This window comes from Monodon monoceros, unplaced genomic scaffold, assembly GCF_005190385.1.
Source record: "Monodon monoceros isolate NGI ecotype Baffin Bay Population unplaced genomic scaffold, NGI_Narwhal_1 Super_Scaffold_9, whole genome shotgun sequence".
In the NCBI taxonomy this organism is placed as follows: Eukaryota; Metazoa; Chordata; class Mammalia; order Artiodactyla; family Monodontidae; genus Monodon; species Monodon monoceros.
Genome location: NW_021703786.1, coordinates 31,107,344 through 31,122,954, shown reverse-complemented (window position 1 = coordinate 31,122,954; position 15,611 = coordinate 31,107,344). Strand labels below are relative to the sequence as shown.

Here is a 15,611-nt window from a genome sequence, read left to right as displayed (position 1 = left end):
CTCCCACCAGCCTTCCCCCCTCCCCAGACCCCCTCCCAGGAGAGGCCAGAGACTTGGGGTGGTCCACAAGCCAAATGAAGTGGTTACCCCCTGCAAGTCGGGACTCAGAAGTTGCTCAGCTAAGCCCCCCAGCTTCAGGGTGAGAAAGCTCCCACAGGGGTACCTAGTGCCTTGACCAGTTGGATGCTTTTACGTGCCCTGTTCCCTGTGGAGGTGCGGCCCTCAGGGAAAAGCTAAAGAAAGATGGGGAGCCCCTGACCTGTGCAGCCCCCCTTGGATGGTTTTTACCCGCGAACTGGGTGGGTTAAGCACCCCCTCGCCTCTCTGAGCACCGGTTTATTCTACCAAGAGCGTTACCTTCAGGTCAGTGTGAAATCAGCTCCTGAAACCAGGCATGTGGTCTACCACCCCTCAGGTGGATTCCACCCAGGGGGCCAGGGTGGGCACCTCCACTGGCCATGCCACTCCTGGTCCCTCTGGCCCATCTCTGCCGGGCCTGTATTTCCCGATCCAGAGGCCTCAGGGACGCCGAGCTTCCCGCCCCGGGCCCCGCTTGGCTACTTGGGGGTCCGGATGAGGGGGTGGTAGACGGGCTTCACGATGAGGTGCAGGTGCAGGGCGTTCTCCACCAGGTACTCGGAGTTGCGCCGCTGCAGGTCGGCGTGCGCCAGGAAGTCGCCGGCCTCCTCGCTGCTCTGGTGAAAGCTGTAGGCGTGGCGGACCAGCAGGCGGCCGTGCTGGCGCGTCCCCACCAGCACGGTCTTCTGGAAGCTCACGCCCGCCGCGTCGCCGCCGCTGCTGGCCGGCGTGACCACGAGCCGCGGCCGGCCGTCCTCGGGGCGCGCGAGGGGCAGCGCGGTGCCCGCGGCATCCGCGTAGACGGGCCGCAGGCTGACGGGCAGCCAGCGCGGCGAGAAGAGCACGTTCCACGTGACCCGGCGGCCCGAGTCGTGGCCGCTGGGGCCCAGCTGCGTCTGGAAGCTGGTGCTGCGATCGTCGCGGGCCGGGTTGTTGATGACCCACGGGGCGCCCCACGCGGGCGCGAGGTAGTTGCGGGGCAGGAAGGAGCTGCCGTTGACGTCGAAGAACTTGGCATAGTGCAGCGGCGAGGCGGCGTGGAACTGGTAGGCCTGCAGCAGGAGGTCGGCCACCGCCGGGCCGTGGCGCGCCAGGGCTGCCGAGCGCGCCTGCAGCTGGAACAGCTGCGCCGGCGGGATCATGGGGTAGCGGATGGAGCGCAGCGCCCGCTCGGCCACGGCGGGGGGCGGCCGCGCGCGGCCCAGCCACGCCTCCAGCGCGTGGAACAGCTCCAGCTCGTCCTGCAGCACCAGGTCCGAGCGCGGCAGCAGCTGCGCCAGCAGCTCGGGGCTCACGGCGCCCCACTCGGCGCTCCCCGCCACGGCCGACAGGTTCCAGGCCAGGAACTGCAGGCAGCTCTGACGCAGGGCCTCGTCCCCGGTGCTCACCGCGTAGTGGTACCAGCCCACCGCCGGGCCCGCGCCGCCCGCCAGGTGCGCGCGCATGTAGTCGGCCACGCCCCGCTGCAGGGAGGACACGCCGTACTTGGTGGCCAGCCTGTGCAGGGGGATGGCCTGCGCCAGCAGCACGATCAGTTCGCCGCAGTAGAGGTACCTGCCGGAGAGGCGCAGAGATGGGGCGCGGTCAGGGCGGGCGGGCCCACCCCGACCCCACCCAGAGCCGCTTTCTGGGTCCAGAGGGCCCCGGCCTTGGTCAGAGACCATCATGGGCAAGGGCGCCAACAGAAGGGCCCTCCCAGGCCCATCCGACCTCACGGCCTCTTCTTTCCGTTTCTCGTGGGGACATGGAAATAGCACGCATGTATTGAGCACCTACTAGGTGCCGAGCTCTGTGCTAGAACAAGACAGATGTAGCTCCTGCCATTGCGGGGTTTACTGTCTGGACTCACATGCCGCCAGCTGCTCGCTATGAGAGCGGGCAAGACATTTCGCTTCGCTGTTTGCCTCTGGGACTAAAAGGTGTTTCCCAGGCTCCCTTAGAATGAGCGCGGTCATGTGACTGAATTCTAGCCAATGAGGTTTCCGCAGAGACACAGAGTGGGACTGGGGGAATGCTGGTTAAATAGAACTGACTGGGGTGGCGGGGAGACCCTTTGGCCCTTCTGTGTTATCCCTCTTCCCGTTGCCCGGAAGTTGGAAACAATGACCCGAATTCTGCAGCCATCTTATCTAAGCCGTCAAATCAGGGTCACTTTCTCAGGCTAGAGTGTGAATGGTGCCCCACTAGCAGGAGGCAGGAGATGGGGCAGAGAGATGGCTAACGTTTTTAGCTCCCTAGCCCTCTGGTTCAAAACGGGGCCAGACACCAAAGCCACCCGGAGACATTAAAATAAGAAACGACTGCTTGGGGGACTTCTCTGGTGGTCCAGTGGCTAAGACTCTGCGCTCCCAACGCGGGGGGTGGGTTCGATCCCTGGTCAGGGAGCTGGATCCCGCATGCCGCAGCTAAAGATCCCACGTGCCACAACTAAGACCCGGCACAGCCAAATAAATAAATAAATATTTTTTTAAGAAAGGAAAGAAACGACTGCTTGGCCCAACCCTAGACGGGAAGCCCAGGATCCAGGGTGGGGCCCGGGAATCTACAGTTTTTAAAAGCTCTCAGGGCCAGATTTGGAAACAGCTCTGAGGGTAACTGGTAAGTGACATCAAACCACACAGAGCCTCCAGGCAAGGGCAGGGGAGTCACGCTGCATTTTGCAGGAGTGCAGTGGAAGGAGGGAAGAAGGAGGCGGTTGCAGGGTCATCCTAATGACATCCAGGGAATGGGCATGATGTCTGCTAGGATCCAGGGCTTCCATCACCCTGTGAGTGGAGAAGCCACGGGCTTGGAAAGTCCTGGAGTCTTCCCCCTGATCCTTCCCCACCTGATGAACTTGTCAAAGACAGCAGCACCGTCCCGGGGCTCCTGCAGCACCACCTCGCTCTGGTTACTCAACAGCTCCCGGAACAGCTCACTGTGCAGTCCCAGCAGCAGGCGGTGGGCGTGGAAGACTCGGACCTCGTCGGTGCCCGCAGCCTGGACCCGCAGCACCACGTCGCTGGCATTGCCCTGCCGCAGCAGCTCCTGCAGGCGTTGGAGCAGCGTCTGGGAGTGGTTGATGGAGGTGCCCGTTGACTCCCCGCCGACATCGGTTTTCTGGGCTGCAGCAGGAAGGAACACGGCACAGCCTGAGAAGGCACCCAGGCCCCGGGCAGCATGCTGGGGCTGCAGAGGGACCAGCTGGAGATGCATGTGGTTGGATGTGGGCAGAGAGTGGATGAGCCTGGGGAGGCTGTGTGCTCACCTGTTTGTGCCCATGAAGTGCGTGGATGCACGTGTGTGCACACAAGCACATCCTGGGTGGGGAAGCTTGTAAACCTGACCCTGAGCAGACCCTGAGAGGATGCTCTTGGAAGGTGGGCAGATTCCTGGCGGGGAGAGTTCGTGACCCAGCGTGGGACAAAGTGTCCAGAGCTGGTCTCCATGATGCCAGACCCCTAGGCGGGGGTCGAGGAACCTCTTGGTTCCCCCCCGTCTCACCTCCTGAAGAACTGTGCACCTCACCCCTCGGAAGAGTTGTCCAAAGGAGTGCAGTCACTAACAAACCGAGCACTTACTACAAGCCAGACACGCTCCTGGGAGCTCAGAATAGCGCAGTGGACAAAACAAGCCAGCTTCTTACACTCATCAAAGCACGAGCTCCTTAGACAGGCAATCCATACACAGGTAAGCACTCTAGCTTTAGATTGTGGTAAATAAGGGAGGTGATAGCAGTGGGGTGGCAGCTCCTTTAGGTGCAGGAATCAGAGACAGGCTCCCTGAGGAAGCATTGAGAAGGAGCCTGCCAGAGGCCCTGGAAGAGGATGGGCTTGGCAACCTGGGGGGTGGGGGGGGCCGAGGATCCGCCCCAGCGCTGAGTGGGAGGGGAGGGCCTGGCTGTGAGAGGAGGCTGCAGCCTGGAGGGGAAGCTGCTTCCAGGCCCAGCAGCCCTCCTGGGTCCCGTCTCCACTGGCCTGCGGGAGACCAGAGAAAGCACAGAGGGCCAGCTTGTCCTGGACAGGACTCTCGGGGTACCTGTGCCTTGAGGCTGGTGTTCCCGCCTTGCAGGCTGGGCGCGCTGGGCCCTTCTCGCATGTTTCCAGGGATACCGTGAGGGTCAGCTGGGGACATGCCCTCGGTGACAGAAAACTCAGTGACAGAAAACACTGCCAGCAGCTTCTCCAAGCGGAGCCCAGTGTGAGGAGCTGACAGCAGCGGATGGGCACACCTACCCCCCAGCGCGCGCACGCACGCACACACACACACACACGTACTCGCACTCACACGCACTCACACACACACACACTTGTCCCGAGGCCCATGTGCGCTCTTGGAGAGGGCACTCACAGGAGAGCAGAGCATCTTTGTGTAAAGCAAGAGGGAGAGAGAGGGAGGAAGAAAGGGTGAGAGAGGAGCCGGAGGTTATCTCCCAGCCCCGCCTCTCCAAGCTGTCACATTGAAGGCCCTGAATGCTGATGGCACCCCACTCGCCTCTAGCTGGGCCCAGCTGCCTGGGACAATGGACAGTGGAAGGGTCTTCTTGTCGCTGAGACTCCTGCCTGCCCGCCTGCCCAGCCCTCGTCCCCTCGGAGGCAGGCTGCCCTCCTCCACGGAGCTGTGTGATCAAATCCACTCTGCGCCCGTCCTGGCCGGCTGGACACCGCCCCCTCCTGGCCGTGTGTGGCTAAAGCCGGAAGGTTCTGCCCCTTCTCCCTGCCCCCTGCCCACTCACCTGCACGAGTGACCAGGCCCACTAGGGTCAGGATGGCCCAGAAGCTGGCCCAGGACCCAGGTTTGGTGTAGCCCAGCCTAAGCATCTTTGTGCCCTGCCCCCAAGCCCACTGGAGGGAGAGCGAAGCCCAGACCTCTCCACTCACATTCCTCCTCCTTATATAGGGTCCCGCCCAAGGGGCTGGTGCCCTCCCTTCCCCGGCTGGCTTCCCGCCCACCACCCAGCCTCTGCCGTGGATTGGTGGAAACGGGCCCCAGCTGTTGCCCAGGCAACGAGTTAAGCCAGAGAGCAGCAGCCCCAGGGGCTATTGTACTGCCGGTGGGCCCCTGAGGGGGACGGATCCGGCACCCTCCCCCATAGCTCCTACCACCTGGCACAGCGGGTCGTTCCTCTTCTGGGAAGTTTAAGGCTCTCCAAAGGGCAGGCAGGGGGCTCCAGAACCAGTGGCCGCCACCAGCGCAGAGGGTCGCCGGCCCCCTCCCCGGATCCCAGGCTCAGCCTCCACCCTGGCACAGAGCACGAGCTTGCCAGCGTCACGGCTGGGGAGCCGTGGTGAGCCGGCTGCAAAGGAAGGGCCTGGAAGAGAAACACGGCGGCAGCTCAGGCTCCCACCCCTCCCCCTCTCCCATTTTGGGGTGGGCTGGCTCTCCAGAAAGGAGGGCAAGGGTCTCAAATAGGGGCCCACGGGGTAACTGGTAGCATTTTCGTGTTTTCTTTGAAGAATGTTCCTGGGAGGGTGATGAGTCTTTAGGGAGGTGGGGGCTGTGACCATCACACCCCTCACCCAGGGTCAAGGTGAGCTAATATGGCAGGGCTGGGCATAGAGGAGCTGCACCCGAGCCTGTGCACCCCTGCACGGAAGACCCCTGCCCAGAACAGAGCTGGCCGCCTCGCTGGAGGCTGGTCCTCGGCAGGCATCCCACCCCCCGCCCAAGCAGCCCAAATCCAGGCATGGGGACTAGAGATGCCTGGTCACTTCCTTCCTTTAATTCACCTTCCCAAGAGGTCTCAGGTCTCTTGGTTCACCTTGTTGGAAGGCTTCTTTTACCAGCTTCTGTCCAACCTCCTAGTGTAATTTTTCCCATCTCAGAGTTCCAAGGAGACACACAGCAGACCCAGTACCCCACCCTGACAGTTGGAGAAACAGGCAGAGAGCTGGGTGGCCGTTTCAGCTGGGTTAGTACAGAGGAGAGCTCTTCTAAGGACAAAGGAACAGAGAGAGGAGGGTGGCGTCTAGAGCCCAAGGGGTGTGTGTTATGGGTGGGCAGGTGCTGGGGAGGCCTCACCTTTTCCAGAAGCAAGTAGGGCCTGGCCCCGATCTCCATGGGAGGGAGTCCTTCCAAGTTGATGAATTGAAATGGTGGAGGGGGGGTGTGCTCCTGAGAGATCCAGCTCAGAGTTTCTCCTGAGGCTGGGTCTTTAACTGGGGATGGGTGGGAGCCCACCCTCCTTTGCTCTCTGGATGCCAGGGACCAGCTCCACGCATTGATTTCTGCCCCGGGCTGGCACAGAGAGACCCAACAGCTCCACCCCCCTCTCTGGAGCCACAGAGAGAGCGGGAAGTGGGTCTGGCACCTGCCTCGTCCGGGTTGGCAAACATGTAGCTGTCCAGCCCAGCGGAAACCCCTCCCGGCTGTCCTGACCTTCACGCCTGGTTCCCCTCGTCCAGATCCACCATGCCTTGCCCACTGGCTGCCCGCCTGCCCTTCCCGTGGGCTGCACCACCTCCCTGGCCCAGCTCAGAAAAACAGAGCCTCAGTGTGATGGAGGTCGTGGCCTCTGAGGGCATCCCGGCTTCCATGTGCAATGCTTTCCGACAGGAATGTTGATGATAAAAAGATGAGGCTAAGAGAACCCACTACTCAGAAAATGGTCTTAACTTCGCGCTGCATCAGCCCCTAGAGGTGTGGCTGCCTGCACTGGAATCTCCCCCACTCCACCTAGGAGCCAGGGCACCTGTGTCTTCTCAGCATCTCGGCGATTGTCATGTACACCCCCAAGCTAAGGTCTACCTGCTAGAATTACATGGATGGCATTTCAAGTGTGCAGGGATCGGGGAGGTCCCAGGTTACCAAGAAGACTCAGGAGGGTCACCTCTGACTCCCCATCTCTGAGAGGCTCCATCTCTTACTAGCTCTAACTTCTGTTATCCCTGAAACCCCTCTACTGATTTAGAAACTGGCTCTCCAGGAATACGCACTCTCCATTCTCATTTTCTTAGTCTGAGGTTTTCTGGAGTGTGTGTGTGTGTGTGTGTGTGTGTGCGCGCGCGCGCGCGTGCTATGTATGTGTGCACACGTGTGTGTGTGTGTGTGTGGTGTGTAGGTGTGCATGCATGTGTTTTGTTTGGGCCACACCGCACAGCATGCATGATCTTATTTCCCTGACCAGGGATCGAACCCGTGCCCCCTACAGTGGAAGCGCGGCGTCCTAACCACTGGACTGCCAGGGAATTCCCTGCATGCGTGTGTGTGTGTGGTGTGCGTGAGAGTCTTGGAGCTGGAGAGAAGAAGGAGGGCGTTCGCCCTGCCCAATCTTGGAGATGGAAGATCTGAGACAATCTGTTTCATTTTGCCCTGTCGACCTGGAAGCTCCATAATTCCTTGAGAGCAACTCTGAGCTAGAACAGAGAGCAGTGTCGCTTCCCACACGAGGCAAGGGTATCTATAACTCAAGGGACTTGTCTGAGGTTTCACGGCTCAGAATGGGCAGAGCCAGGATTCAAGTGCTGCGTTGCTGCTTGACTTTTCTTTCCACAGCCCCATACTGTCTTTGGGAAGCTACTGTGTTGGCGAAAAAGTTCATTCGGCCCTTTGGGTAACAGCTTATGGAAAAACCTGAACGAATGTTCAGTAGCCAATGTTTCAGTAGCCGTAGATGATCCCCGTGGGGCAAGGAATCTCTAGTGCTGGAGAAGCAAGCTTGGGGCAGATGTAGAGTTTCTGGATCTGTGGCGTGAGTGATCAGACACAGGACGGCGGAGGGGTGGGCTCCCAGCCCCAGCCCCACCCCAGCTGCAGCCTCCCATGCACCTGTGACGTCTCCCTTCCTGAGCTAGGGAGCCCCCAAACGCTTAGATTGGGGAAGAGGGAATCCTGAGCTTAGGTTCCAGGCCACGTGGATTCAGGGGGGCACAGCGATGCTACACAGGAAGGAATTGCGCCCTGAAGTAACTGACATGATATTGAAAGCTTCCCCTGAAGCCGGGCTGTCCCGCGGTGGCACACCTGCCTTCCTGCCTCCATCCTGCTGTCCCCCGACTGGAGGGCCTTCCGCATCTGAGTTTTGTCCGCCTGGCCCACTTCCTCTCCCCGTAAAGCCCGAGCTCACAGTGGCCTCGTGCAGCCTCAGCCCCTGCTCTTCCGGGGAGCAGATGGTGGGAGCGAGTGACCAGCGAACAGCTCTGGGGGAGGGACAAACCCACGTTCAATTTCCAGCCTCCACTTGCTAGCTCTGTGGGTTTAGCGTAGTTGCCGGCCTTCTCTGAGCCTCGGTCCCCTCTTGTGTGAAACGGAGGTAACCTGGGTTAGCTTGAGGGGCTGCCGGGAGGGTGACACGTGTAGGACAGGGTAGGTCCTCAGGAAGTGTCAGCAGAGACCCTCACACCCGGCTGTAAACGGCCCCCTGCTCATCCACAGCGTCCTGGTGCAGGGAGGTGGTGGCCTGAGGAATTATCTGTGCTACTTGCACCCTCTGGGTCTGGAGTCCTGGACACTCTGCCTGGGGACCTGAGTGGGTAGTGCCTACTCTGGTCCCACTGTGCCACCCAGGGGACCTGGCCAAAGCCAGAGGACTCTCGGAGGACTTCAGGGTCAGGCCCCAGCCAGCAGGGGTCAGCAAGGCCTCTGTGAGTTCCAGGGCTGCGCGTGGAGGTGAGGCTGGGGGTGGGCATCCAGGTAGCTCCAGCCCTGGAATTGGGATCTAACGTAGGGAAACCAGCTCTGGGACGTTCCCAGAGGGTGAGCGTGGGAAGCGAGTGCTGGCTGGGCCTCAGCTCTCCTCGAGCCCCTCCACACGTCGTCCCGGGTGCCCTCTGTGGGCTGCACCGGTCGCTCTTCCCCGCATGGGGCTGGGGAGCCGGCTGGGTGCAGGTTCCAGCCTCTCCAGGGCGCAAGCCACGCCGGATGGTGTTGATCGGCCGGTGACTAATTTTCCTTAAAGGAAAGTCCATTTCACCAGGGCCAGGAAAACAACGGCTTGCAAGGAGCCGCTGGGTCTGGGTTTCCCAGCGCTGCTGGCAGCCTGGTCAGGCTTCCGCTGGCCTGGCCGTCACGGCCAGCACTGGGCATGGCTTCCTGCCATCCTTCCAGGCCAACAGTCCGCCTGGGTAGAGTCTCCTTCTCGTCCCACCACCCACAGCCACCGCGGCACTGACTCCTTCAAACCTGGCCCGTGAGGCTTCACTCCAGATCTGGGTCCTGCCCAGGGCAGCCTCAATTCTCCCTCCCCAGCACTGGTTCCCTCCCCACAGCCCCGTCTGAGTCAGCTCCTGGAATCTGTCTGCCTTTCCCCAAACGCCTCACGCCCAGGGTTTGACTGCCAGACCGAGGCCAGGCCCGTTCCCAGAGTGCCCTGGAGCACGAGGCAGCCCAACCAGAGCCCTGATGCTACCCCCCGCCCCAAGGTCTGCCTCCCAGCCTCGCCCCTCCCCTGCCTGTGCACCCTCCCCATCCTGGTTTGCTCCTGGCAGCGACTACTTTACAGACCTTCCCCTCAGCCTCTGCCCCGCCCTCCCCTTCCCCCTCCTCCCACCCCCCTCCACCCCACCTCCCTGCACCGACCGTCAGGCTCAGCACGGCTGGAATAATCCTGGGGCAAACAACCGCTCGGAGAGCTGGCATGATGAGAGGGAGCTGCTGGGGCCACCAGAAAAAGCCACGGGGTGACCCAGGACTCAGGACCCAGGAGCATGAGGCTTGCAGGACAAGAGACAGGTAAAGTGTCTAGGGCCAGGGTGGGCAGGGAGAGTAAGGTGGCAGGGCCAGTGAGGAATCTAGAGTCCGGGAGAGGGGAGCTTGAAGCGGATATGGAAACATCAAAAGCTGGAAGGTGGAACCTAAACTCCTAAAGTGTGGACTAAGAGAGGCAGGGACCAGAGCATGAGGTTGGTCCTTATCCCAGACTGGCCACCTGCCAGCTGCGTGTGACAGCAGGCAGGTCACCTTACCCCCTCTGGACTCAGTTTCCCAGTCTGAAAACCGGGGCCATTCCAGCTCCAATAGCACTAGGAGAGGGTGCTCTCGAGCGTAGAAAGGAGCGGAACTTAGTAACGTCTCTCCTTAAAGAGGGGGGTGGCTGTTTGGCAGAGCCGTGAGTTACTGTGGGTCAGGATCACCCGGGATGCTTTAAAAACACAGCTGCCCAAGCGTCGGTGCAGACCCTCTGGCTCAGGCCGCCTGGAGCAAGGCCCAGGGCCCCGGTATTTCACAATCGCCCCACCCCCAAACCCCCTCCTGACCGTGACTAGCAGCCCGTTTAGGGCCCTGCTTTGCAGGCTGAAGATCCACCAGGAGCAAATATGATCGAGAAATAATCTCCGTGTCAGCAAGAAACACCAACAAGTGCTTCTTCCCGCCAACGGGGGAGCCGGGCCACTGCGGGGGTGGGCTGGGGTGGAGTGTGCTTGGCAGGAAGCATTACCGTTTGGCTGGGCCTGACCACAGGGTCTGCACAGAGTGGGGGTGAGTAAAGCCCTCAGGGTCAGGGGCAGGGTAGGGCTGCTGCCAGGCCCGGCTGGAAAGGAACCAAATGCTCTAACCCACCCTCTGCGCTTCCTAGCTGGCCAGCTACAGGTGACGCCAACAGTCACACCCAATGGCAGTGGGCTGAGCCAGGAGTTTGAAGGCCATTGGCCGGAGATCCCAGAGAGGTCCCCGTGTGTGGCCGGGGTCATCCCTGTCATCTACTACAGCGTCCTGCTGGGCCTGGGGCTGCCTGGTGAGTGGGGAGCTGGGTCTGGGGTCCTGGGGTTTCCCAGAAGTTGGAGTCCTCCTTCAATGGGTGCCAATCCTCTGGGCTGACCCCAGGATCATAGACCCCAGGGCTCTCCTTGCCTTTGTGGGGTGATCTGGGTCACTGGAAAGCCAAGCATAATGGGGAGTAAAAGTGAGGGGCCAGGAGTTGGGGTGCTCTATAGCTAAACCCAAGTTTTCACCATAGCAGACAGCCCCCTTCTACCCCCAGGAATGGGCACCTCCTAGGATGACTAAGTTTGTGCCCGACCGCCCCCAGCTCCATCAAAAGCTTCCTGTACCATCCACTGCGTTCAGAGAGCAGAGCTGGGGGTCGGGTGGGGTGTGGATGCAGGAAAGGACGGGTGGAATTAGGGAACTGCCCATCCCTGTGCCCGTTGCCAGGGAAGCTAGTGTATAAGGCAGTGGCCTACAGCGCATGACTGGACAAGGCAGGGCTGATCTGATTAACCTTCCAGACAAAGTGAGGTTTAAGGGTCTGGAAAGAGGAAAAGAGAAGCCAGAACCAGCAGGTGGGGAGGGACGATGAGAAAGCAAATCCGAGGAGCCCTTCTAACGCCTCTGACCTCTCCCCTCCCTGACCTCGGTTGCCATCAGTCAACCTCCTGACCACAGTGGCCCTGGCCCGCCTCGCAGCCAGGACCAGGAAGCCCTCCTACTACTACCTTCTGGCGCTCACGGCCTCGGATGTCATCACCCAGGTAGTCATCGTGTTCGTGGGCTTCCTCCTACAGGGAGCAGTGCTGGCCCGAAAGGTGCCCCAGGCTGTGGTGCGCGCGGCTAACATCCTGGAGTTTGCTGCCAACCACGCCTCAATCTGGATCGCCGTCCTGCTCACGGTCGACCGGTACAGCGCCCTGTGCCACCCCCTGCACCATCGGGCCACTTCATCCCCAGGCCGGACCCGGCGGGCCATCGCTGCTGTCCTTGGTGCTGCCCTGCTGACTGGCATCCCCTTCTACTGGTGGATGGATGTGTGGAGGGACGAGGACCCCCCCAGCACACTGGACAAGGTCCTCAAGTGGGCTCACTGCCTCATCGTCTATTTCATCCCTTGTGGCGTTTTCCTGGTCGCCAACTCGGCCATTGTCTGCCAGCTACAGAGAAGGGGCCAGAGTGGGCCTCGGCCCCGGGTGGGCAAGAGCACCGCCATCCTCCTGGGTGTCACCACGCTCTTTGCCCTCCTTTGGGCACCCCGCATCTTTGTCATGCTCTACCACCTGTACGTGGCCCCCGTCTACCGGGACTGGAGGGTCCACCTGGCCTTGGATGTGGCCAACATGGCGGCCATGCTCAACACAGCAGTCAACTTTGGGCTCTACTCCTTTGTGAGCAAGACCTTCCGGGCCACTGTCCAGGAGGTCATCCATGACACCCACCTGCCCTGCACCCTGGGGTCACAGCCAGCGGGCATGGTGGCGGAACCTGTGCTGAAGCCTGCAGGACTCCCCAAAGGGGCAGAACTGTAGAGGAGGAGCCCATGCAGGGAGCTTGGGGTGGCTCACAGCCAGATCACTGGGGTCTTTGTGGTTGCTTCCACAAAACTTTATCAATACCCTCCTTTGCAATCTGGGGATGAAAGGAGAGGCTCCTTCCTTCAGGGGTGGCTTCCCAGGAAGCTAAATTAATGTTGGTTGAATGAATGAATGAATGAATGAGTGACTGAATAGATGGATAGATGGATGGATGGATGGATGAATATGAGTTGTTTCCAGGCCACCCCTTCCTGGAGCCCACCTCTCATTCCCTGAGTTGATTACTTCTCCGGCTTCTAGTGGCAATGCCAGGGAGAAAGGGAGATGTCTGCTGGATTCCAGGCCTTTCCTGGGCTGCGGGAACCAAATGCAGGGGGCTGAACAATGGGAGACGGGCTGCCTGAGAAAGGGAGTGGTCTGTTTTTTTTTTTTGAAAGGGAGTGGTCTGAAGCAGATTCAATGCCCCAGCCCTGGGGCGACATAACCTCTGGGGTCTCTAGCATCCTGGACTGATTAAATCCCTGCCCTGGAGCCAGAACAGGTTCAGGGCCCCAGAACAGCCCTGGGGCTGCACTTTCCATGGTTGCTGAGGACCAGGACTAAGAAAGAAAATGTCCTCTTAGCTCAAGGGCCAGGAGAGCGGAAGGGGGCTCCCGGCCACACCCCTAAGCTCACTCCTCTTGGAGAAGAAGCCTCTTTCTCCACCAAGGGGAGGAAGGGAGGTGGCTCAGCCGATCTGAGACTCTGAGGGGCTCTGCTCGGCCCCTCCCAGCCTCCCTCCTTTCAGCCATTACGGCCGGGAGAGGCAGCTGGGAGAGATTAGCAGACAAACCTCCCACCTGCTCCAGGCACTGGGTAAACACATTAGCAGTCTGCTTTCTGCTTTTAGACCAGACTGAGCTGACCTTTCCCCTGAATGTGAGGTCCAGGCGGGCCCCCACAGGCACCCAACCCCTTAATGGGATCACAGAAGGGAAAGAGCCAGTTCTGTGCTGGGCAAACGGTCGGTGCAAAATAAATGCACTTGGCTTTCCCCCTTTCCTCTCTACTTCTCCCCACAGCAGAAATGTCCAGGAAGGGACTTTCAGCCACACCCAGAAGGAGGAAAAGGCAGGTCCCCAATCCTTTATCCACAATTCTAAACTCCAAAAACTCTGAAAACCAAGACAGTTTTCCTGAGTTTGCCACAAACACACCAGAATAGATACAAGACCACATATGTCTTGGTGCTGTCCCACTGCATAGGTTCCGCTGCAGACCCTCAGCGGGTGTGATTTTGCGACAACGCCCTACACCCTGCCAGAATAGAGATCTGTTACTTTATCTAAACCACACATTACCCTCCTCTATTCTGAAAAATTCTGAATCCTGAGACACCTCTGGTCCCAAGAGTTCAGAGAGAGGATTGAGGACCTGTAAGTCCCATCACTTTTGCCACAGCAAGGTCTCAGCTGGCCCTGAGTGGGTCTGGGGCATGGCAGATTCCCCCATGGTTACCGAACCAAACTTGGGTCCGCTTGCCTGCTCACAGTAAAGCCAATCTACTGGCACCCGGTTGTGGTGAAGGAAAGGGCAACATTGATCGCAGGGCGCCAAACAAGGAGTCCAGGCAGCTAATGCTCAGAAGGCTGCAACTCCCCGATGGCTTTTAGGGAATGGTTTTTAGACAGGGTGAGGGAGAGGGATGCAGGGTGAGTGATCAGCTTGTGGACACTCTTCTGATTGGTGGGTAGTGAGGTAATCAGAAGTCAACATCGTCAACCTTCTGTTTCCAACTGGTCTGGAGTCTCCATGCTTGTGGGCAGCATACAGCTAATTTCTTCCACCTGGTAGGGGTTTCGGTATCTGCAAAACAGCTCAGAGGACTTGGCACAGAGTACTATCTACAGCCCTTGAGGAGGAACTAAAGGTCCTTGACTTTGCTTAACAATTAAACTATTATTATTTTGTCTTGTTTGACTGTTTTCTTTTTTCCAATAAATGTATTTCCTTGTAATTTAACATACCAGATAAGGAGTTCGGGCCTTTTAAGCCCTAGCTGCCTGGACTCCTCGCTTGGTGCCCTGCAATAAACGTTGCACCTTCCTTCACCACAACCAGCGTCAGTAGATTGGCTTTACTGTGAGCAGGCAAGTGGAATCAAGTTTGGTTCGGTAGCACTATGTGCACGCAGACGTGTCCGTGGGTAGAGCTGATGCACCAGAGCTTCATTCCTTGCTTAAGGAGGAGGGGGTGCAAGTCCAGGTACCCCAAGAAGGGGCACCAGAAGGTGAGAGGAGGCCTTCCCCAGCCCAGCCCCGGGGGCCAGGTCCACCCTACAGAGGATAGGTGCTTTTGACGCAGAATCAAATGGAATGTCTCGAGGGAGAGACCCCCCTCCCCCTCTATATGAAGCCTGTGGGGCCCTGCAGGAGAGCTGCCCAGTACCAGGGGGTACCCTTGGCATGGAAGGCAACTGTGGTGGAGCAAGACTGGAAGCCTGGGACTTTCCTGGTGGTCCAGTGGTTGGGACTTCGTGCTGCCACTGCGGGGGGCCTGGGTTCAATCCCTGGTCAGGGAACTAGGATCCCGTGTGCTATGTAGCACAGCCAAGAAAAAAAAAAAATGAAGATGGGAAGCCTCTTTCAACTGGCTGGTGGGCTGTCTTCAAGGAGACAGAAAGATTCACTCACCTGTCCCCAAACACCAGGGAAACCAGGTAGTTCCAGAAACAGGTGAGGAGGCTCTACTGAGGCAGGTAGCATTTTGCACTGGTGGGGGATTCAAGCCATGGGAATGTGGGTGTCCCTATTAATGTGACCTCACTTGTACCCACAGGCTGGAGCGACATCAGTGTTTTCAAATAACCCAGGATCCTGAGTATTGCGACCATTTTACAGACAGAGGAAACGGAGGCACAGAGAGGTTCAGTGATATGCACGTGGCCCTAAGCTGAGACTCAAATTCACGTCTACGGGTCCCTGTTTCCTTCTCAGTCCACCCGTCACCTTGCAGGTTGTCTCAGGTGCAGAAGATTAGAGGAAGGGCAGCTTCAGGGCTGCTTGCGTCACTTGTAACTTTTTGGTTCTGGACTTAACAGATTCAGGAACCAATATCATATTTCTCTAATAAGATGCATTAGGTAGCAGTTCCTTTTTAATATTTTCGTAACTTTTTTTTTTTTCTTTTGCGGTACGCGGGCCTCTCACTGTTGTGGCCCCTCCCGTTGCGGAGCACAGGCTCCGGACGCGCAGGCTCAGCGGCCATGGCTCACGGGCCCAGCCGCTCCGCGGCACGTGGGATCTTCCCGGACCGGGGCACGAACCCTTGTCCCCTGCATCGGCAGGCGGACTCTCAACCGCTGCGCCACCAGGGAAGCCCTATTTTCGTAAC

General features: G+C 59.3%; 2 protein-coding genes across 3 annotated transcripts; one reads left to right on the top strand and one right to left on the bottom strand.

The window, feature by feature from the left end:
- Window positions 1-44: 44 nt before the first annotated feature.
- On the bottom strand, window positions 45-6,415 carry BTBD17 (BTB domain containing 17). 2 transcript variants are annotated; one of them, XM_029212164.1, is made up of 4 exons: window positions 6,079-6,415; window positions 4,793-5,368; window positions 2,906-3,182; window positions 45-1,632 (listed from the first exon to the last, which is right to left on the bottom strand). In XM_029212164.1, the coding sequence occupies exons 2-4, from the start codon at window positions 4,875-4,877 to the stop codon at window positions 558-560; spliced, it is 1,437 nt and encodes a 478-aa protein (XP_029067997.1). In that variant the 5' UTR covers window positions 4,878-5,368; window positions 6,079-6,415; the 3' UTR covers window positions 45-557. The 2 variants fall into 2 exon arrangements, with proteins under 2 accessions (XP_029067997.1, XP_029067996.1); XM_029212163.1 differs by having other exon boundaries at window positions 2,906-5,368.
- A 3,216-nt stretch (window positions 6,416-9,631) lies between these two features.
- On the top strand, window positions 9,632-15,402 carry GPR142 (G protein-coupled receptor 142). Its single transcript, XM_029212165.1, is given in 4 exon segments — window positions 9,632-9,673; window positions 9,675-9,726; window positions 10,571-10,729; window positions 11,362-15,402. Coding segments are annotated over 4 exon segments (1,125 nt in total). The 3' UTR covers window positions 12,234-15,402.
- The last annotated feature ends 209 nt before the right edge of the window (window positions 15,403-15,611 follow it).

Bases quoted from the DNA above. Each gene is read 5' to 3' on its own strand.
- BTBD17 (XM_029212163.1), bottom strand. From the start codon at position 3,273: ATGCATCTCCAGCTGGTCCCTCTGCAGCCCCAGCATGCTGCCCGGGGC. The intron at 1,633-2,905 runs GTGGGGAAGGAT...CCTCTCCGGCAG, and splicing joins GTCTTTGACAAGTTCATCAG to GTACCTCTACTGCGGCGAAC.